The sequence below is a fragment of the Equus asinus genome, chromosome 12 (genome assembly GCF_041296235.1).
Source record: "Equus asinus isolate D_3611 breed Donkey chromosome 12, EquAss-T2T_v2, whole genome shotgun sequence".
Taxonomy (NCBI): Eukaryota; Metazoa; Chordata; class Mammalia; order Perissodactyla; family Equidae; genus Equus; species Equus asinus.
In genome coordinates, this window is record NC_091801.1 from 84,221,133 (window position 1) to 84,242,139 (window position 21,007).

General features: G+C 51.1%; 1 protein-coding gene across 2 annotated transcripts; it reads left to right on the forward strand.

The window, feature by feature from the left end:
- The first annotated feature begins 7,053 nt into the window (after positions 1-7,053).
- Positions 7,054-15,676, forward strand: LOC123290291 (cytochrome P450 11B1, mitochondrial-like). Of its 2 annotated transcripts, XM_070481753.1 has the most exons (9): positions 7,058-7,342; positions 7,735-7,890; positions 9,421-9,620; positions 9,751-9,954; positions 10,220-10,374; positions 11,971-12,137; positions 12,568-12,646; positions 12,742-12,939; positions 13,164-15,676. In XM_070481753.1, the coding sequence occupies exons 1-9, from the start codon at positions 7,104-7,106 to the stop codon at positions 13,275-13,277; spliced, it is 1,512 nt and encodes a 503-aa protein (XP_070337854.1). In that variant the 5' UTR covers positions 7,058-7,103; the 3' UTR covers positions 13,278-15,676. The 2 variants fall into 2 exon arrangements, with proteins under 2 accessions (XP_070337855.1, XP_070337854.1); XM_070481754.1 differs by lacking the exon at positions 9,751-9,954 and having other exon boundaries at positions 7,054-7,342.
- Positions 15,677-21,007: the final 5,331 nt, after the last annotated feature.

Genomic DNA, 21,007 nt, shown 5'->3' on the forward strand with positions numbered 1-21,007 from the left:
GCAGATGATATGACCTCATATGTAGAAAACCCTAAAGATTCCGCAAAAAAGATGTTAAGACAAGTGAATTCCACAAATAAGCAGGATACAAAGTCAATACACAAAAATCAGTTGCCTTCTATACACAAACAAAGAACAATCTGAAAAGGAAATAACAAAAACGTTTCCATTTACAATAGCATCAAAGAATAAAATACTTAGGAGTTAGCTTAGCCAAGGACGTAAGAGACTTGTACGCTGAAAATTACAAGTCACTGCTGAAAGGAACTTAAAGAGACACCTAAATGGAGACACATTCAGTGTTCATGGCTGAAAGATCTAATATTGTTAAAATGTCAGTATTACCCAAAGTGACCTACAGAGCCAACAAAATCACTATCAAAATCCTAATGAGGTTTTTTGCAGAAATAGAAAACCCATCCGAAAACCCATATGGAATCTCAAGGGACCCCAAATGGCCAAAACAATCTTGAAAAAGAAGAAGGAAGCTAGAAGACTCATACTTCCTCATTTCAAAACCTACTACAAAGCTACAGTAATCAAAACAGTGTGGTACTGACATAGAGACACACGTATAGAGCCATGGATAGAATAGAGACCCTTGCATATATGCTCAAATGATTTTTGACAAGGGTGCCAAGACCATTCCATGGGGAAAGGACAGTCTTTTCAATAAATGATGCTGGGAAGATTGGATATCTACATGAAAAAGAATGAAGTTGGACCCCTAACTCACACAATGTACAAAAATTAACTCAAAATGGACCAAAGACCTAAATGTAAGCCCTAAAACAATAAAACTCTTTGAAGAAACATGGGAAGGTTTCACGACATTGGACTTGGCAATGCTTTCTTGGATATGACACCGAAGGTGCAGGGAACAAAAGAAAAAATAGACAAATTGGATTTCACAAAAACTTTAAAATTTTGTGTATCAAAAGACACCATCCACTGAATAAAAAGGCAACCCACAGAGTGAGTAAAAATATTTTCAAGTCATACATCTGAAAGGTATTAATATCCAGACTATGTAGAATACTCTTAAAACTCAACAACAACAAAAAACAAATAACCTAATTAAAAAATGAGCCAACGGTGCCGGCCCCGTAGCCGAGTGGCTAAGTTCGCGTGCTCTGCTTCGATGGCCCAGGGTTTCCCAGTTCGGATCCTGGGTGTGGACCTAGCACTGCTCATCAAGCCATGCTGAGGTAGCATCCCACATGTCACAACTAGAAGGACCCACAACTAAAAATGTACAACTATGTACCAGGGGGTGTTCGGGAGGAGGGGGAAAAATAAAATCTTAAAAAAAAAGAGAGAGAGAGAACATTTAAAATAAAAGAAAAATTGAGCAAAGGATTGGAATAGACATTTTTGCCAAAGAAGATATACAAATGGCTAATACGCACATGAAAAGATGCTCAACATCACTGATCATTAGGGAAATGCAAATCCAAAATAAAACAAGATGCCACCCCACATCAGTTAGTACGGCTACCATCAGAAAAACAGAAAACAACAAGCTTTAGTGATGACTTGGCAAAATTGGACATGTGTGTACTGTTGGCGGGAATGTAAAACGGTATAGCCACTGTGGAAAAAGTATGGTGATTCCTCAGAAAAGTTAAAAACAGAATTACCATATGACCCAGCAATTCCACTTCTGAGTGTATACACACAAAAGAATTGAAAGCAGAATCTCAAAGAGACATTGGTACACCCATGTTCACAGCAGCGTTATTCACAGTAGCCAAAATGTGGAAACAATGCCAAGTGTCCATCAGTGGACGAATGGACAAGCACAATGTGGAATATACATACAATGGAATATTATCCAGCTTTAAAAAGGAAGGAAATTCTGCAATATGCTATAACATGGATGAACCTTGAGGACACTAGACTAATTAAAATAAGACAATCACAAGAAACCAAATACTGTATGAGTCCACATATATGCCTTAGAGTAGTCAAAATCATTGATACAGAAAGCGGAATGGAGGTTGCCAGGGACTGAGGGCAAGGGAGAGTGGGGAGTTATTGTTGAATGGGGACAGAATTTCAGTCTATGATGAAAACAGATGCGGGGTTGGGTGGTTGGGATGGATCCACAACAAGCTGGCTGTGTGATGCCATTGAACTGTATCCTTAGAAGTGGTCAAGATGGTAAATTTTATCTTGTGTATTTTACTACAACAAAAAACAAGAAAAAATGGGTAACGAGGTAAACTGAAAATAGAAGATAAAGTATAAATAATCATTATACATGAGCTATCACAATATACGTAAACAGAATGAACGTGACAGTTAAAAGACAAAGACTGCGAGACTGCATAAAACAACAAGATAGGGCAATATGGTGTTTAAGGGAGTAACATCTGAAATACAAGTTACGGAAAGGTTGAAAGTCACAGGATTGAAAAGTCGATCTCAGCAAGTATTACCCAAAAGGACACAGACGCATCCATGGTGGGAGATGCACTAGTGTCTTCAGCGGACCAGATGAGGGCCCCCCAGGACAGAGAGCCAGCATGGGTCGACCTGCTCAGTAGGCTCCCTAGAGGGATGGAGGGACCAGAGCAGCTGTAGGTGGAGAGGGACACTCCGCATGAGTCTCCAGGCTTCCAGAAGCTTCTCAATTGACCACTTGGGCTAGAGATGCATGAGGGGAGGTCAGGGCACTGCAAGAGAGATCTCCACTCTAGAAGCACCCACCAGAGGAAGTGTCCGGCCTAACCACCTGCCTGGTATAGAGAGCTGAGTTCAGTCTAGGATGGCAAGATTCAGCAACCTCTCCTACCCTCTTACACTCCATCCATCTCAAACTGGCTAGCAAGCTGGATGGCATAAGGAGAAAAATAAGAGGTGGCAAGACACACACACACACACACACAGCCCTCCTGCCCACTGCTGGCTGCAGCCTGATGGAGACCCAATTGCAGTGAGCTTTGCAGTTTTAAATGTGGAGGACAACAGCTAGAACGTGAGCAGAATGACTGAAACACAGAGCCACACGGGCAGGAGGTGATCCTGGAGATGAAACGGGGAGTGCAAAGGCACAGAGGTGTAGGGATGCTCATGGTTCCTAGGAAGGCACCTGTGCTCTCCAGGGCATCAAAGAAGCCAGTGAGGAGGGGGCGCAGGGCCTGCGTGGCAGTTGGTCTCTGCACACGAGGGCTGTTTGTGGTCAGGGTGAAATGCACGCATTTGTTCATCCAAGAAACACTGACTGAGTCTTCACCCGAGTCAGCCGTGGGACCCATGAGGCCAGGCCAAGTGCTTGGTCCAGCGGGCAAGACAACGGTAGAAGGCTAGCATGCTGCACTTGGGACCCCCTTTCTTCCCTGAGAGAAAGTTTGCCCGCAGGAACTGCACAGGAGGTCTGACTCGATGCAAAAGCTGCAGAATAGCTTCTGGTGCGCTCTCTGGTTTACAGTGTGCTGGCTTGTTTCCTGAGGTTTATTACAACGCAGCACGAGCTCTATGAGGGCAAAGACTGTCAGCCTGTTCTTCTGCTGGAGCCCGGCTGCAGCTCCCCGGCTGGAAGAGCTGTAGGGACCTTCCTTGTCTTCACAGCGCTAGACCAGGTGGCCAGGGTCCCGCCCTCTGCGGGGCTACAGCTCACAGGTGGGGAGAGGCCACTGTACACGTGGCCTGTCAGCAGACTGGTGGGTCCTGGCTGCCGGAGCAGGCCCGCTGCGAAGGCACCTGTGCACCACCGGCTCAGGGCTTCAGGCCTGGAATTCCAGGGCCTTTTCCCAGACCTGATCTTTGACGTGGAATGAACACTGCACCCAACCTCCCCCCCCCGCCCCCGCGCCCTCTGCCTTTCTCAAGCCTGTGACCCTCAAGTTGACCAGTTTATTTAGTGCAGAGACTTAGTCCTCAGCTGTGCTGGAAACTCTACACAAAGTGTGTCAAGATACCGTGAACTTTGAGCGTTGTCCTTTTTCATTCAAGGTTCTCCTGCTAACGAGTCCTTCTGTTGTTGGTGATCCCTCTCGTCGTGTGTCCTGTAATAATCCCTTCCAGAGCTGTCAGAGGTGCCATGGTGCGCATGCCATAGAGCGCAGTGCCTTCCCTCATGCACGTTACACGGCTGTTCATTCTTATTACGATAAGTATGTGACTGAAAGGGGAACACTCGTCTCCATCACTCTTAAAATTCGCTTGCCCGAGGGGCTGGCCCCGTGGCCGAGTGGTTAAGTCTGTGCGCTCCGCTGCAGGCGGCCCAGTGTTTCGTTGGTTCATATCCTGGGCACGGACATGGCACTGCTCATCAAACCACGCTGAGGCAGCATCCCACATGCTACAACTAGAAGAACCCACAACGAAGAATATACAACTATGTACTGGGGGGCTTTGGGGAGAAAAAGGAAAAAATAAAATCTTAAAAAAAAAAAAAATCGCTTGCGGGAATGTACCACGTTCTAAAACCCTTCTTCCCAACAGGGCATTTCGGTGGCCTTTTCCCCATTTTTCTTTGTCTATTTCTCTTGCACACAGACTGTTATTAACAGCATGGACCTGGCAGTGGAAATTGCTGGATCCTATGGTATCCAGTACTCCAAGAAGAGGGGCCACCTGTTTCTTCAAGTCCCCACCCCTTGAGGGTCCTGGGGGCTGGGCTCAAGAGGCGCAGCTGCAGTTGACCTAACTGCCTCCAGGGGGCGACGAAGAGCTCAGACTTCTGGGCCAGAGGCTCCTGGAGCCCTGCCACGGGCCAGCGGTGGGTGCTGGTCTGGGCTGGGTTTGGGGTGGCGTCCCACAGCCCTAGCCTAGGGGAAGGAGTCTGAGGACCTTCTTGGGGGTTCAGGCTCAGTCCCTGGAGTTGGGGACAGGGAAGGACCAGGGATGAAGGGTGGAGAAGCTGGGACCCAGCTCCCAGGGGAGGAAGAAGGTCCTGCTCTGGGCAGGAAGGGGGGCTGAGCTGGATGTGCTCCAGTGGCCCACACATCTCAGCGTTTTGGCAGAGAAGGGGGAGGGGGCACAGTGTGCCCCTAGGCTGATGGCCCCTCTTCCTGACAGTGGACCTTAGGAATGTCCACCATATTCATGGATGCCTTGCCCTGTGATGCCTGTGACCTGTGTACTTCTCTATAGGACACTGGCACACCCTCAGCAGGACAAGAGGGTGTCAGGGCTGGGCATTTCCCTCTCAGGCCCTCTCTGTGCTCTCGGGATGGGTGAGCCCTGGCCCCCAGCTCCACGTTAGAGGAGACATCCCAGCTCGGCCTCGGCACAGGATCTCCTCCGCAGGAGGAAGATTCCAGGGAGGGCCTGCCAGACCGCTGGGGCAGACAGGGCAGTGCAGGGCTGACACGGGGAGCAGGCGCTCTCAGAAACCTCATGTCCTCGTCGATGGTGACGCTTTGCAGGAGGCTCTTCCCGGACCTGCTCCTTGGGTTCAGGGCTTGGGGTCTGGGAGGCACCAGGAGTTCAGTGCAAGTACAGGGGCATTTGGTGCCGGCACCTCGTGTTGCAGCCGTCTCTGCAGTTCCTCTGGGCAGGAGAGGCTGGCATTGGGCTGACCCATGTCCCCAGCTTCCTTGTGGCAGGCCATGTGGGGACATGGGAAGCTGGCACATGGCAACAGCCCCGAAAGCCCGAGAACAGACCAGGGGAGGCCGAGAGGGTGTGGGGCGGAGGCACACAGGCAGGGACGGGCAATAGGAGGAGTGTCCAGCATGGCCGTGGCTGATGACCTCCACACCAAGGGCAGGCAGTCACTCCAGCCTGCGTCTCTGTCCAAGGACAGCTCTTACACCGTTTGGGGCTGAGGCACATCATACATGTCAGATGCTTGCTGAAGGGGCCTTGGCAGTTCTGACTCACTGCCCCAGCTGAATATCGTCCAAGGAAGGCTCAGGAGGGGGGAATGGATTCAATTCAAGGAAAAATTAAAAATGCCACTCAGATCTTGCCCCTCCTCCTCAAACCCACACACACTCTCCATCTGCCTCCCCAGCCTGAGCTATGGCTCCCCAGTGTGCCCTCCCGAAATCAGAGTCAGGGCTTGTGGACACAGCTGAAGAGGGCTGAGGACCGAGCGCTCGGGGGCCCTCTGATGCACCAGAGACCTTGGGAGGTGACGGAACCCCCGCGGGTCAGTCTCCTCATCTGAAAATGGGAACAATGACAGTGACATCCACCTCATGGGCATGCCGACAGGATTTAGTGAGATGACACGAGATCCCAAACCATGGATCTACCTTCCGGGGGTCGGCTCCACTGTGTGCCTGCTGGAAAGAATGCCTGGGAGAGCGGGTAGCGCACGTCCACACCCCCACTCACAACCTTGCTCCTCCCGCCATCTGCCTGAGCTCGGAGTCTGTACCTCTGAGACAAGCCTTAGGATGAGGAAGGAGTGTGTGTGGCCAGAGCACAGGGCCCCGGGGGCAAGCACGGACCAAGGCAAGTGGCACCTGTCGTCTCTGCCTGAGGAGTGGCCTGCAGCCAGCCCTCAGCGACCCTTGTCTCCTGGGTGTTCACTTCTCCTTAGCTGGAAGTGCAAGCCCCGATAGACTCGGCCCCGGGCACATCAGTGCCCCCCCAGTTGTGTCTCTGGATCCCCTAACTGCTCTCACGGGACTGAAAGCCCTCACTGGGAGGGACCCTTGCTGGCTCATGTCTCCACTCCCTGCACCCAACACAAGGCCTGGGGACTAGCAGATAAAATGCATGTGGATTAATGAAATTAGCACAAACCCCTCCCAACTCCTCCCTGTCCTGGGCCATGTAGGAAGGAGACGAAACTACCCAAGGTCCCCTCTCATCTCTTGATAAGATAAGGGACCATCCATCTTGCTCCTTCCCCCACTGGGGAGTGGGGAGAGCCCTCTTGCCCCACCCACCCCCACTCAGCCCCCATCCAGACCCTGCGCCTGCGCTGATATCCACCCCCAGAAGGCCTTGCGAAATTGCCCCACTAGGTGCCCATCCATCTCTTTCTGCCTCTTCCCATTGGAGGCCTCCAGCCCTGACCCCTGCCCAGGTCTCCTGGCCGGGTCCAGGGCTGACTTCTTCCATGACGTGATCAAGTCGGCCAGTCCAGCCTTCAGGCGAGATAAAAGGATTGAGCTGAAAGGAGGGTCAGGAGCTCAGGGATGGCGTTCAGGGCGAAGGCAGACGTGCGTCTGGCAGGGTCCTGGCTGTCCCTGCGCTGGGCACACTCACTGGGCTCCAGAGCCACTCCCGCCCCGAAGGCGATGCTGCCCTTCGAAGCCATACCCGAGTGTCCGGGAAACAGGTGGATGAGGGTGCTGCAGATCTGGAGGGAGCAGGGCTCCGAGAACCTTCACCTGGAGATACATCAGACCTTCCAGGAGCTGGGGCCGATTTTCAGGTACGGCCCTCCCTGCCTGCGCGCTGAGAACACGCCAAGCCTCTGTCCCTACCGACTGTGAGTGCTTGCTGGGCGCCCTGAGCTGCTGCATCCCCGCCAGGCCCCTGTGCTCTGCATCCTCAGGAGGGCCGGCGGGGTGGGAAGGGGGCAGCTCTGCTGGTGGAGACAGTGGCTCTTGGTGAGGACGCAGCACTCCACGGCTCGCCGCTGAGTGCACAGAACGCAGACACTAGAGTGGGAGAGGCTTCAGTGAGACAGCGAGAGGACCGCCTGTTCTGAGCCCCAGTCCAGGAGAACGGGGAGGTCGGCAGGAGACAGTCTGGATTGCTTCTGCCCAGCGGGCCCAGGGAAGGACACGGCCCCACAGCAGGGCTTTGCGCTTTGTCCCACAGGTACCACATGGGAGGGACACAAACGGTGTTTGTGATGCTGCCCGAGGATGTGAAGAGGCTGCAGCAGGTGGAGAGCCACCACCCAAGGCGGGCGACTGTGGGGCCCTGGCTGGCCTACCGACAGCATTGTGGGCACAAATATGGTCTGTTCTTGCTGTGAGAGCCAGTTGGGATGGGAGGTGGGCATCCTGGGTGCAGAGACAAGGGAGACAGGGAGGACCCCAAAGCAAGCCTGCCCTGGGGCCTATCTGGGCGAGTGGAGAGAGGGGGACGGCCCCCGATGCATGAGTGCCCATCCCATGGGGGCATCGTGCCCTGGGGTTGGGGAGGCAGAGCAGCCACATAGGTGGGCCCCTCTCTGCAGAGTGAGAGGACTAAGGCCGGCAGCCACCATGGGGGAGCGCCCCCTCCACGCAGGCCCCAGGGGTCTTGGGGTTGAGGCAGAGTTTGCTCAGGAGGGGAGAGCCCTGGGGATGGGGAGACAGTGGACAGCAGGTTGATGGCGCCTTTGCCCAGAGGCTGAGCTCAGGGTAGGAGCCTGGGCGAGCACCGGCGTGCACATCTGCGGTGTCTGCTCGTGTGGACCTCTGTGCTTGCCTAAGAATGCGTGCCGTGTGTGCACGTGTGCTCCTGTGTGTGGATGGTGCTACATGTGTGTGAATGGACATGTGGTTGCCCATGTTGACTTTCTTGTGTTTGTACTCGTGTGTGCCTGTGTATGTGTTCGTGCCACTGCCTGTGTTGGTCATGTGTCTCCTGTGCTTGCACGTGTGTTTGTGTGTGCCTGCGTGCATGTGTGTATGTGAGTCTGCGTGTGCATGCATGTTTCGGGTGTCTGAGTAAGTGTACTGTGCACTGTGCGTGTGAGAATTGTGTGTCTGCGTTCAAGTGTGTTTTCCTGTGTGTCCTCTGTGTTAGCATAGATGCGTGTGCACACCTGTGTGCATCTTGCTGTGTGCACGTGCTTGCGCTTGTGTGTCATATGTGCATGTGTGTGCACGTGCTCGTTCTCAATACCTACAGGCAGCTGCTGCAGAAAAGCAGGCATTTGCGCTTCACCCCGGCTGAGAATGCACATCCCTCCGTCGCTCATGAGGACATCCCTGGAGCCCCTCATGTGCTCTGGGCTCTGTTTTGAGCACATTAAGGAGACGCACAATTTGGTTCCTGCCGTAGAGGAGCTGGAGCCCGTAGAGGGAGAGGAGGAGGGGCGACCGGCCAGAGGCCACATTCTCAGGAACGGGGAGGGTGGGGAGAGGAAGGTCGCGAAGGGCCTCTCCCTCTCTGGGGCATGGAGTGAGCAAGGTGGGCAAAGCTGGAGAGCAGGGCCGGCCTCCTTCCTCGGAGAAAAGGCCTCCACACCCAGGGAGGGCCGGGATGGGGCGTGTGTGGGCCGGGCACGGGCTTGCAAGTTTGCACGAGCAGACTCAGTGGCCACACAGCACGTCCTGCCAGGAGCTCTGGGCCCAGCCCCAGTGCAGACTTGAGCACCCTGGGCACAGCACTCTCAACCTCGCTGGAAGAAAGGGTTGCAGCTGGGGCCCAAAGGCAGCAGCCTGCCCCCGAGGGCCAGCAGCAGCTCCCGGCCTCGCTCGTTTCCCTTTGGGGATAAGGAAGATGGGGTTCTGGGGCTGGGGGTCAGCTGCTGACTCAGGCTGCCCTGAAGCTCTGCTCTTGGCTCAACAGAAACGGGCCCGAATGGCGCTATGACCGATTGCGGCTGAACCCAGACGTGCTGTCACCACAGGCTGTCGAGAAGTACATCCCCATGGTGGATGGGGTGGCAAGGGACTTCTCAAAGGCCCTGAAATCGAAGGTGCTGCAGAATGCCCGGGGGAGTCTGACCCTGGATGCCCGGCCCAGCATCTTCCACTACACCATAGAAGGTGTGGGGCACAAGGGGCGGTGCGGGTTCGGGGACGCTGGAGGAGGCCAGGAACTGGGGCGGGAGGGCCGGTGCGAGGCAGCTGTGAGGCCCCGGCTGCCTTAGGCTCAGCACTGGCATCCTCCCTGCAGCCAGCAACTTAGCCCTTTTTGGAGAGCGGCTGGGCCTCCTTGGCCACAGCCCGAGCCCTGCCAGCCTGCACTTTATCCGTGCTCTGGAGACCATGTTCAAATCCACCGTCCAGCTCATGTTCATGCCCAGGAGCCTGTCACGCTGGACAAGCACCAAGGCGTGGAAGGAGCACTTTGAGGCCTGGGACTACATCTTCCAGTATGGTGAGGCCCAGGGGCCGGCCAGTGCTGCGTGGTGGGGACACGAGGCTCCCCAACTTCCACTTACCACAGTCCAGGAGAACTGAGGCCACGTAAGGGGCTTGTGGCTTTTGTGTCCCCAAGAGAGCTGGCAGTGATCTGTGGGCTGATCCCTAGAACCCGGCACAGGAGCAGGGAGACTTGGGGGTGCTGAGGGCTGGCGGGTCGGAGGACAGCATGAAGTGCCTCCCAGCACCTGGCCCAGGGCCTCCGTCTCTGTGCCCCACAGCCAACAATTCCATCCAGAAAATCTATCAGGAGCTGGCCCTCGGCCACCCGCGACACTACAGTGGCATCGTGGCGGAGCTGCTGCTGCGTGCAGACATGAGCCTGGATGCCATCCGGGCCAATTCTATTGACCTCACTGCCGGGAGCATGGACACGGTCAGGACAGCAACCAGCCCTGCCCAGAGAACAGGGGGCCCTCCTAACCCCAGGCAGCACCCTCCCATGCCATCTGTCTCCTGCATATTCCCCCTCCAAACTCCGCCCTCCCACCCCAGTCACTGTGCCTCCAGACTGCTGACCTTGACCTCAGCTTCTGAACTGATGGAAGGCTGGAGGGGAGGGAACACAGGAGCCCACCCTGGAAGGGACGGAGTTTGCAGTTAGTTACGTGGGAAACTGAGCTCCAGGCAGAGTGCAGAGTGGACAGAGCCTGGGGACGTGCAGCCACACAGACCCCAGTGGGACAGTCTGGGTCCTGGGAAGAGGAGGAAGGGCAGAGAGGCAGCTGGAGGGCTGCACAGGGGACCCTTCCCAGTGACAGGTGACATCTGGCTGTCACTAAAGATCCTTGGAGGGGACAAGCTGATGACAGCACAGGCCTCCAGCTCCTGGAGGAGAGGACAGATGGCAACCCAGCACGGTGGGCAGGGCGAGCCCCAGGGTGTGGAGTGTAGCCGAAGCTTCGCGGTTCAGACCCAGCCTTCATCTGCCAGCATCTTGGAGGGCCTGCTCTGGCCCCAGCCCCGGGATTCCGAGCAGGGCACAGACTCGCAGTGAGAAACTCCCTGAGCAGAGGCTGAGACGCAGCCACCGCAAGAGAGCCCAGGGGAGGGCATGTCTCAGGGGCAGCTCTGGGAAAGCTCCCGGGAGGAGGGGGCCTTTCAGCTGAGTGTGGAAGAACCACCGAGAAGTCGGACAGGCCATGAAGAGGAGGAGGTGAGGGCAGTGCTGCAGGGCCTCCAACAGCCGACAGCGAGCGACGGAGGGAGGCTGAGTGGAGGACACAGGGCAACTGGGCAGATGAGGCAGCGAGGGTCAGGGCCCCATCAGGAAGGGTCTCGGGCACCAGGCCCATCTCCAAGGCTGGAGGAAGGCAGTGGGAGAGCATCTTGGTCAGAGCTGCTCCCTAAGTGTCCCTGTGTGCCACCAGGTAGAGCAGGGCCTGAAGCTCAGGGGCAGCGGGAGGCCACTGCTGCATGTCAGGCGAGGCCAGGGGCACACTGCCCGGGGGACTGGCATTCAGGAGATATTCAGCCCGCAGATCTCGGGCTGGCCTGGTGGGCGCCTCTCCCAACACATGGAAATGAGCCAGGAGGAAGAACTGGTTGGGGTTCCGGGGTGGCCAGTTCGTGCTATGACCATGACGGCTGGGCTGGCCTGCCTGTGGATGCCCAGAGGAGATCACCTATGGAGAGCAGATGGACCTGGACTCCTGAACCCTTTCCCTGAAATAAATGGCAAAAATGAGCCCCTCCCATCCCGCAGAAGAGTGAGAACCAGGCCCTGAGGAGGCCTGGGTCCTCACTGAGATGGGACTCCTTTCCTGAGCGAGTCAGGGAAAGGAGATGAGGTGGGTGTTAGGATCTCGAGGTCTCACATCCCCAGGCTCTGTCCTGCTCTGGGCATGCACATCACAGTGGGTCTGAGACGACCGTGCCCCCAGGGGAAGGCCGTCTTCCTGGGTTGGGTGGCCTGGGTCTGAGGTGCATGGCCTTTGCCGAGGTCTGAGCCCTGCACCTGCTGCTCCTGCAGACGGCCTACCCCTTACTAATGACCCTCTTTGAGCTGGCTCGGAACCCCAAAGTGCAGCAGGCCCTTCGCCAGGAGAGCCTGGTGGCCGAGGCCAGGATCTCTGAAAATCCCCGGAGGGCGACCACGGAGCTGCCCCTGCTGCGCGCGGCCCTCAAGGAGACCTTGAGGTAGGTGTGGCAGACGCTGGCTGCCCCCACTGCGGTGGCTCCGTCTGGAGAGCAGCCTCACTGGGGCTTGCAGAGAGGGATCCCGGGGCTGATAAGCAGCCTTGCCCAAGGCCCCATCCCCCAGCACCTCCTCTTCCTCTCCCTAAGGGGACGGGCGCTTCGTCCTCTGGGATCCCACTTCAGTGTCCTGGGTGCCATCCTCAGCGGTGTCCTCCCCGGCCCAGGGCTGCTCAGGCTGGGGGAGCTTTGGCTGATCTCAGGAGGTGCACGGAGGCAGCTCCTCATGATCTGGACCTCTTGGTGCCAGAAGCCACCTGTGAGGGCGGAGGGGGGCGCTCCCTGGCCGGTGTGTCCTGGCTAGGAAGGCTGCGGAAGGGCAGCGACGGGCCCCGTCACAGCTGAGGACCCTGTCGGGCGCCCCTATCCACAGGCTGTACCCGGTGGGTGTCTTCTTGGAGCGAGAGGTGAGCTCGGATCTGGTGCTGCAGAACTACCACATCCCGGCTGGGGTGAGTGAGGCCCCACAGCCCCTCCAGCAGCCACCAAGCCCACGTGACCTTCGCCCAGCGGGCCGCTCACCCTGCCCCTCCTCCCCTGCCTGCAGACAACAGTCAAGGTGCTGCTCTACTCCCTGGGTCGAAACCCTGCCGTGTTCGTGAGGCCCGAGCGCTATCATCCCCAGCGCTGGCTAGACAACAGGGCCTCCAGCACCAGGTTCCCCTACCTGGCCTTTGGCTTTGGCCTGCGCCAGTGCCTGGGGCGGCGCCTGGCGGAGGTGGAGATGCTGCTTCTGCTGCACCACGTGAGCGGGCCTGGGAGGGGCAGGCCGGGACTGGAGGCGGTCGGACTGGGCGTGGCCTGTAGGTGGGTGGGGCGGGAGGCCGAGGCTGTTGGGCGGCCTGGCTGGAGACCGGGGGCTTCTCCTTTAGGTGTGCCCACGTAGCGGGGCCCTGGAAGGCGGGGGAAGCCGGGCCAGGACCGTGGGGCTGATCCGCTGGTCTCGGGGAATCCGCGCCTCTGTCCTAGGTGCTGAAAAACTTCGTGGTGGAGACGCTAACGCAAGAGGATGTGAAGATGATCTACCGGTTCATATTGATGCCCTCCACACTCCCCCTCCTTACCTTCCGGGCCATCAACTAGTCACGTCTCTACTGTTGGGTCGGCCACGCCACCAGCCCCCCTCTCCCTGACCCCAGGCTACCCTTGTTTTTTCCCATGGGCCCTGCTTATGGTGTCACACACTGTCCAGCCAGCACTTTGCACAAGTGGAACAGCCCGGGCTCTCCGAGGGTCCAGGCTTGCCAGGCTATGCATCAAGGCCAGGGCAGAGCTAGGGATGAATCTTGGTTGCAGGTGCTAGCTGTGTGCCCAGTCCCACCAGCACCTTCTCCAGCAGGGGGCACCCTCTGAGGGCCTTTGGCTCACTGTCGCCCCAGCACTATCTCCAGGCTCTTCATATGTCCCTACAAGAGGCCTCAGATCCTGGCCCTTGTCTTCTGCTCCAGTGTCATATTCTTCTTCTACTTGTCTGCAAGCTCCCATGCTACATCTGTGTGGGTTCAGAGTCATTAAAAGGGTACTCAGCATCCCTGAGTCCAGGTCAAGTATCCCTTGCTGCAGCCTACCTTCCCAGTCAGCTCAAGTCAATGCACTGAGCACTGTGAAATTCTTTCTCTTGGAATGGAATCTGCAGAGTAGAGTGAAAAGGCCCTTGTAATCACTTGTCCTGACACATCTCCATTTTCAAGACAAGAAACTCTCTAGAGGGAATTGTGACCCCACAACCAACTAGTTCAGCCAGGTACCCCAGATCTCATCTCCTATGATCCAGATATTGTTCAGAAATCACCGTTTACTGTGGGCCTTGGGCATCTCCTGAGGATGTGGGAGAAGTTTGGGGGGAGAGGCTTGGATGTACCCTGGAAAGGTATCTTGGCAAGAGGATAATCATTATTGGGTCAGCAATTTTGACAGATGACTTTTGTTCATGCATCCCTCCAGTCAATGTACAAACACATGCCATATTCTGGGGCCTGAGATTGGCACTGGGAGAAACCAGTTAGCAAAGCCAATAGGCTTCCAGTGCTCATGTACTCCTAATTCAGTCAGGAAAGTAGATGCCTTGATCACTAGTCACTCTATGGTGGACCAACACAGGGAGAGGGGAAGTGCCCCCAGTTAAGAGCACACCTCACTAACCCTTCTTTATCCCAAATCTTTTTTTTTTTTAAGGTTGGCACCTGAGCTAACAACTGTGGCCAATCCTTTTTTTTTTTTTCTGCTTTATCTCCCCAAATCCCCCCTTGTACATAGTTGAATATCTTAGTTGCAGGTCCTTCTGGTTGTGGCATGTGGGATGCCACCTCAGCCTGGCCTGATGAGCAGTGCTATGTCCATGCCCCAGATCCGAACCAGCGAAACCCTGGGCTGCCGCAGCGGAGCGCACCAACTTAACCACTCAGCCACAGGGCCAGCCCCTCCCAAATCATTTTTACTGGACCTGTGTCACAGCAACCAGATAATGGTGGCTGCTGATGATTAGAGATTTTGTTTCCCATGTCTAGGGAAATCCAGAGGTAGGCAGGCCAATGGTGGTCAGTAGTTCCATGATGTTGTTGGGGTCTCAGCCTAGTGACTTTGTGGTTACAGATTGCTGCTCCACTTTGGGAAAGGGGTGCTGCATCAGACAGGAACACAGGAATTGGCCAGAGTGCTCTCAATCAAGAGTTGCCCCAGAGTACCCATCTGGGTTCATTGCTCATAACTGGGTCACATGAATCCTAAATGAGGCTAAGAAATCTCTTTAAAACTCATTATTTGTAAATTATTAGAGATTCACAGAAAATTGCAAGTAAGTGTATAAGTAGGTCCTCCACATCCTTCACAAGCTTCCCCCAAAGTTAACATCTTGTGAGTCTGTAGTACATTACTGAAACCAGGAATTTGATGTTGGTACAACCTAGTGATCTTGTTCAGATTTTACCAGTTATTTGTGTGTGTGTATGTGGATAAGTCTATAAAATTTTATTACACATATGTGTTTGCATAACCACCAACACAGTCAAGGTTCAAAACTGTTCCATCCACACAGATCTCCTTCATTCTACCACTTTACATTCATTCGAGCCACCTTAGCCCTCATCCCTATCTCAGGCACAAGTAGTCTGTTCTCCATCTCTATAACTATGTTATTTCACAACATGAGGAGAATCTTCAATAATATACGGATGGAATCACATGTATATTATGTGAATGGAATCATATGTATACATCATTTTGAGTTTTTCTTTTTTCACCATAATTTCCTTGAGGTTAATTCCCTTTATTGTGTGAATCAATAGTCCCTTCCCTTATTGCCAAGCAGTGTTACATGGTATGATTGCCACAGTTTGCATAACCATTCACCCGTTGTTGGACATTAGGTCATTTCTAGTTGGGGGAATTATCAAATAAAATTGCTGTGAACATTCTGGAATAAGTTTCTTGAAAATTAGTTTTCATTTGTAGGGGAATAAATGCCCAAGAATGCAATTCCTGGATCATATGGCAAGTCCAATTTTTTTTTTAAAAAAAGCTGCCAAGCTACTTTCCAGAAGGGCTGTGCTATTTTCTATTCCACGGTGTATGAAGGATCCAGGAGTGTTCCAGTTTTTCTGTGTCCTCACTAGTGTTTAGTGTTTTATTTATTATTATTTTTTAATTGCCATTTCAACAGAGGCATAGTGATATCTTACTGCGGTTTTAACATACATTTCCCTCATGACTAATGATGATGAACTTCTTTGAATGTGCGAATTTGCCATATGTCCACTCTCTTCATTAAAGTGTTAGACAAATGAGTTTGTCCATTTATAATTGGATTTTATTTTTAATGCTGTGTTCTGAGAATTTTTGTGTTTGTAGATGCATATCCTTTGCTAGATACCTCATTTGCAAATCTTTTCTTCCAGTGTGTAGTGTGTCTTTTCATCCTCTTAGAAGTTTTTCATAGACTAAAAGTTTTAATTTTTATAATATCCAATATACCCGTTTTTCCTTTGATGGATCATGCTTTTGGTGTCATGTACATGACGTCTTTGCCTAGTCTTATATCCAAAGATTTTCTCTTATTTTTTTCCAAAAAAATTATAGCTTTATGATTAACCTTTAATTTCAGGATCCATTTGGAGTGACTTTTTATATTAGACATGAGGTTCACATTGTGGTGCATCTTTTTACTAATGAAACTCCAATTGTTCCAACATCTTTTATTGAATTGCTCTTGCAATTTTGAAAAAAGTTAATTGGGCTATTTGTGTGGGTTTATTTCTGAGTTCTGTATTCTTCTCCATTGATTTATGTGTCTGTCACCAAAACCACACCGTTTGGATCGCTGTGATTACAGAGTAGGCCTTAACCCAGGAAAGAGTGGCTCTCCCTCTCCACTGCTTCTCACATTGTACTGGCTCTTCTGGGGCCTTTACATTTCCACCTAAATTTTAGAGTGAACTTGTCTAAGTCTAAAAAATTTGCTTTGATTTTGATAAGAATTCATTAAATCTATAAATCATTTCTAAGAGAATTGACATTTTTACTGTATTGAGATTTCCAATCCATGAACAGAGTATATATCTCCAAATATTTAGATCTTCTTTGATTTATGTCATCAGAATTTTGCAATCTCCCTAACACACATCCAGAAACATTGCCTGTAAATGGCCCTAAGAGTGGGATTTCTAGAAAGGGCCAGCAATTGAGAGTGGAACAGCCAGGACCCAGCCATCCAGGGGAGCAGACAGGGTCTACTTTGGAAAGAAGCATAGTACAGCCTTGCTCACAAGAGCCCACATGTGGGAGTGGATATTAAGGTAGTGTGATCACGGTGGAAGAAAATTGTTAGATTTTATTTTTTGATATGGGCCCATTAAGCAGAGAGATTCTGGATTCAATGTTGTAGCTTGAGAATTAGAAATGGGCTCTAACAGTTTGTTTGTGGGTTGACTGGAACATGGATCAGAAGGTGGCCTACAATGAACGAGGCTGAAACACCAGAAGTGCCTTGGTATACTGTAGGGAAATGTATCCAAAGGCTTAAGGAGATTGAACTGTTAGAGAGGTTGTACTGTATCCTGTGAGACCTGAACCAATCCATGGAGATCAGTCACCCTTAGAGGTCTATAAGACACACCTTTCACCATGATTGTGAGAAACAAATGTGTGAAGGGAGTGCCAGTATCCTAGAAGAGCTCTGTGTTTGCTCTTCTCTGTAGGCCAGAGATTACAGTGAGAACTGCTGTCACTGAACTGGAATCCTGAGATACAGGGGGAGTAACTGGATCCTGGGATGGCAGGGACCTAGCGATGGCACTTAATCACCAAAGGCAAGGTAAGCATGACTACCATAATGGACGGCAGAGTCAAAGAATAAGTGGAGACTGACGTACAAAGATCTACGGTATTGGCTATTTGATCGTGGTGTTCGCAGGAGAAAAATAGATACAAAGTCTACTAAATTCTTAGTTAATTAGTATAAGCAGAAGAGTTCTAAATAATGTGAGTTGAAGTTTAATTTGAATTATAAATATAGAGAGTCATGGTTTCTGAATCAATTCCCAGACTTTAGCCAGTTTACAGACCTGGAACCCCTTGAACGAAGGTGACGCCAGTCCCCTTTGAGGTAGGAGCCCACTACATGTCAAAAATTTGTGCTGTTAATCTTTCTGCCAGCATTCCTGAAAGGGATCCATGGCCTTTGATCAGGGTGACTGTGCACTGGGGAAAGGAACTATCTAGACTTTTTCGGTGTTGTTGGACACAGGCTCTGAACTGATGCTAATCTCGGGAGACCTAAAACATCACTGGTGGTCCAGTCAGAGTAGGAGTTTATGAAGATCAGGAGATCAACAGGGTTTTAGCTCAGGTTCATCTCACAGAGGGCCCAGTCAATTCCTGAGCCCCATCTGTCCCACCCCCCATGGTTATTTCTCAAGTTCCAGAATGCATTTTTAGAATAGACATACTCAGCTCTTGGCAGAATTCCTACAATGGTTCCATGACCTGTGAGGACTATTATTGAAGGAAAGGCCAAGTGGAAGCCACTAGATCTGCCTCTACCTAGGAAAATAGTAAACCCAAGGCAATACTGCATACCTGGATGAATTGCAGTGAGAAGTACCACCATCAAAGACTTGAAGGATGCGGGAGTGGCGTCTCTATTCAACTCACATATTTGGCATTGCAAAGACAGGTGGATCTTGGAGAATAACAGTGGATTATCCTAAGCTTAACCAGGTGGTGACCCAAATTGCAGCTGCTGTACCAGATGTAGTGTCATTGCTTGAGCACATTACTATGCCCCCTGGAACCTAGTATGCAAGTATTGATCTGGCAAATGCTTTTGTCACAAGTTCTGTTAGCAAAGGCCACCAGAGTAGTTTGCTATCAGCTGACAAGGACAGCAATACACTTTCACTGTCCTACCCAATATGATGACTAGTTTTATGTGTCAACTTGGCTAGGCCATAGCTCCCAGTTATTCAATCAGACATAATCTATATGTTGCTGTGAAGGTATTTTGTAGATGTGGTTGGCTTCTATCAGTAATTGATTTTTAAAGTAGATTAAGATTACCCTCAATAATGTGGGTGGGCTTCATCCAGTTAGTTGAAAGGTCATAAGAGCAAAGGTGAGGTTTCCTGGAGAAGAAGAAATTCTGTCTCAAGATTGCAGTATCATCTCCTGCCTAAGAGCTGCCAATCTGCTCATGTGCCCTGAAGATTTTGGACTTGCCAGCCCCCACAATCATGTGACCTAATTCCTTGAAAAATATGTATATATATAATAAACAGATACATGATATATATGTATATATGTGTGTATATATTATATCTGTATATTATATATAGAGAGAGAGAAATAGAGACAGACAGAGAGAGATCCTACTTGTCCTACTGGTTTTCTTTCTCTGAGAGATACGTCTGGGTATAGAGAAAGTCTTTTTAACAAATAGAAGGAAAGCTTGATAAATTTGACAAAATAGAACAGTTTTCTACATTGAAAAAATATCATAAACAAATCAAGAGACAAATGATAAACCAGTAGAAAATATTTGCAACATACATCACTAGAGTGTTAATGTCCTTAATATATAAATAATTCCAAATATTGAGGGAAAACATAAAAACTTGATAATATGGTAAAATGAATATGGTAAAATATAGTAAAACTGAAAATATTATAAAGTGGTAAAAATTAATGAGCAGACGACTCAAACACACGCACACAAGAACACATACGAAAATGGCCCTTAGCTGTTCTCCTCTGTGGTGGTCTTGCTCACGACCCATAATTCCAGTCTAACCAAAAGAAAACATCAGACAAACCCAAATAGAGGGGCAAGCTGTTAAACATGTCAAGGTCATGAAGAAAGAGGGAAGAAGAGAAATGGCCACAAATCAAAGACTAAGGAGGCACGTTGACAAAATGCAACATGGTGTCATGGACCAGATCCTGGAGCAAAAAAAAAAATGTACATCAGAGGAAACTCTGGTGAAATACAAATATAGGATGTGGTTTAGTTTATATTGCTATGCCAATGTTGATTTCCTAGTTTTGATAAATGCACCATGATTATGCAAAATATTAATATTAGGGGAAGCTGGGAGGAGAGGATACAGGTACTCTTCACTCTCTCAAAACTCTTGGATCGGGGCCAGCCAGGTGGCACAGCGGTTAAGTGTGCACATTCCGCTTTGGTGGCCTGAGGTTCATTGGTTTGGATCCCGGGTGCATACATGGCACCACTTGGCAAAAACCATGCTGTGGTAGGTGTCCCATGTATAAAGTAGAGGAAGATGGGCATGCATGTTAGCTCAGGGCCAGTCTTCCTCAGCAAAAAGAGGAGGATTGGCAGCAGTGAGCTCAGGGTTAATCTTCCTCAAAGAAAAACCTCTTGGGTAACTCTAGAATTATCTCAAAATAAATATGAAAATATGTATGCACAAGGCTATTCATTATAGCATTGCTAAACATTGGAAACAACTTGAATGTTCATACACAGGAGAGTGGTTGAATAATGTATGGTACATCTTCACAATAGACAAATGTGCAGCTGTGAAAAGAAGGCAGAAAACTTCTGTGACCATCATCAGAGGGATTTCCAGGACACGTTGTCAAGAGGAAAAGCAGAATGCAAAGTGTATCTATACAGCATTACCTTTTGTGTAAGAAAGAAGGAGGAAGGAAGAAACAAAGACACGTGGGAGGATAAGCCAGAGATTCCTAAGACTGGTTACCTATTGGTGTGACTGTAGGTGGGAAGGAGAGAGGGAGCATGGTGATGCCTGACACTTCCCTGACTATATCTTGGTGTAAGGTCCTATAGTGGAGGAAGACAATGCCTCTACCTTCTAGGTCATTCTGGCTAGTCTAAGAATTAAATAGACATGAGACACAATAATAGGAGAAAATCAAAGTTTAGTAATGTGTACACATGGGAGAAACTCAGGAAAGGTAAGTAACTCAGCCTGAATGGCCAAAGCTTCCACCTGAAATACCATCTTCAGCTAAAGACAAAGGTGGATATTGGGGGTAGTGGTTTGGGACTTCAAAAGGGAGGAAGGTGGGGCTGACCCCATGGCCTAGTGGTTAAGTCCAGCATGCTCTACTTCAGTGATCTGTGTTCACGGGTTTGGGTCCCAGGTGAGGAACTACACTGTTCATCAGCCATGCTGTGGTGGCAACCCACATACAAAACAGAGGAAGACTGGCACAGGTATTAGCTCAGTGAATCTTCCTTAGCAAAAATAAATAAATAAAGGGCGGGGGGGGGGGGTAGGAAGGTAATTCACATGGAGATGGAAATGCAAATGTCTGTTAAACGTGCATTTGCT

What these genes read in the sequence shown, in the direction of transcription:
- LOC123290291 (XM_070481753.1), top strand. Translation starts at nt 7,104, where the DNA reads ATGGCGTTCAGGGCGAAGGCAGACGTGCGTCTGGCAGGGTCCTGGCTG. An exon ending in GGACTACATCTTCCAGTATG is followed by an intron (nt 9,955 to 10,219) that starts GTGAGGCCCAGG and finishes TGTGCCCCACAG; the next exon opens with CCAACAATTCCATCCAGAAA. An exon ending in ACTACCACATCCCGGCTGGG is followed by an intron (nt 12,647 to 12,741) that starts GTGAGTGAGGCC and finishes CCCTGCCTGCAG; the next exon opens with ACAACAGTCAAGGTGCTGCT.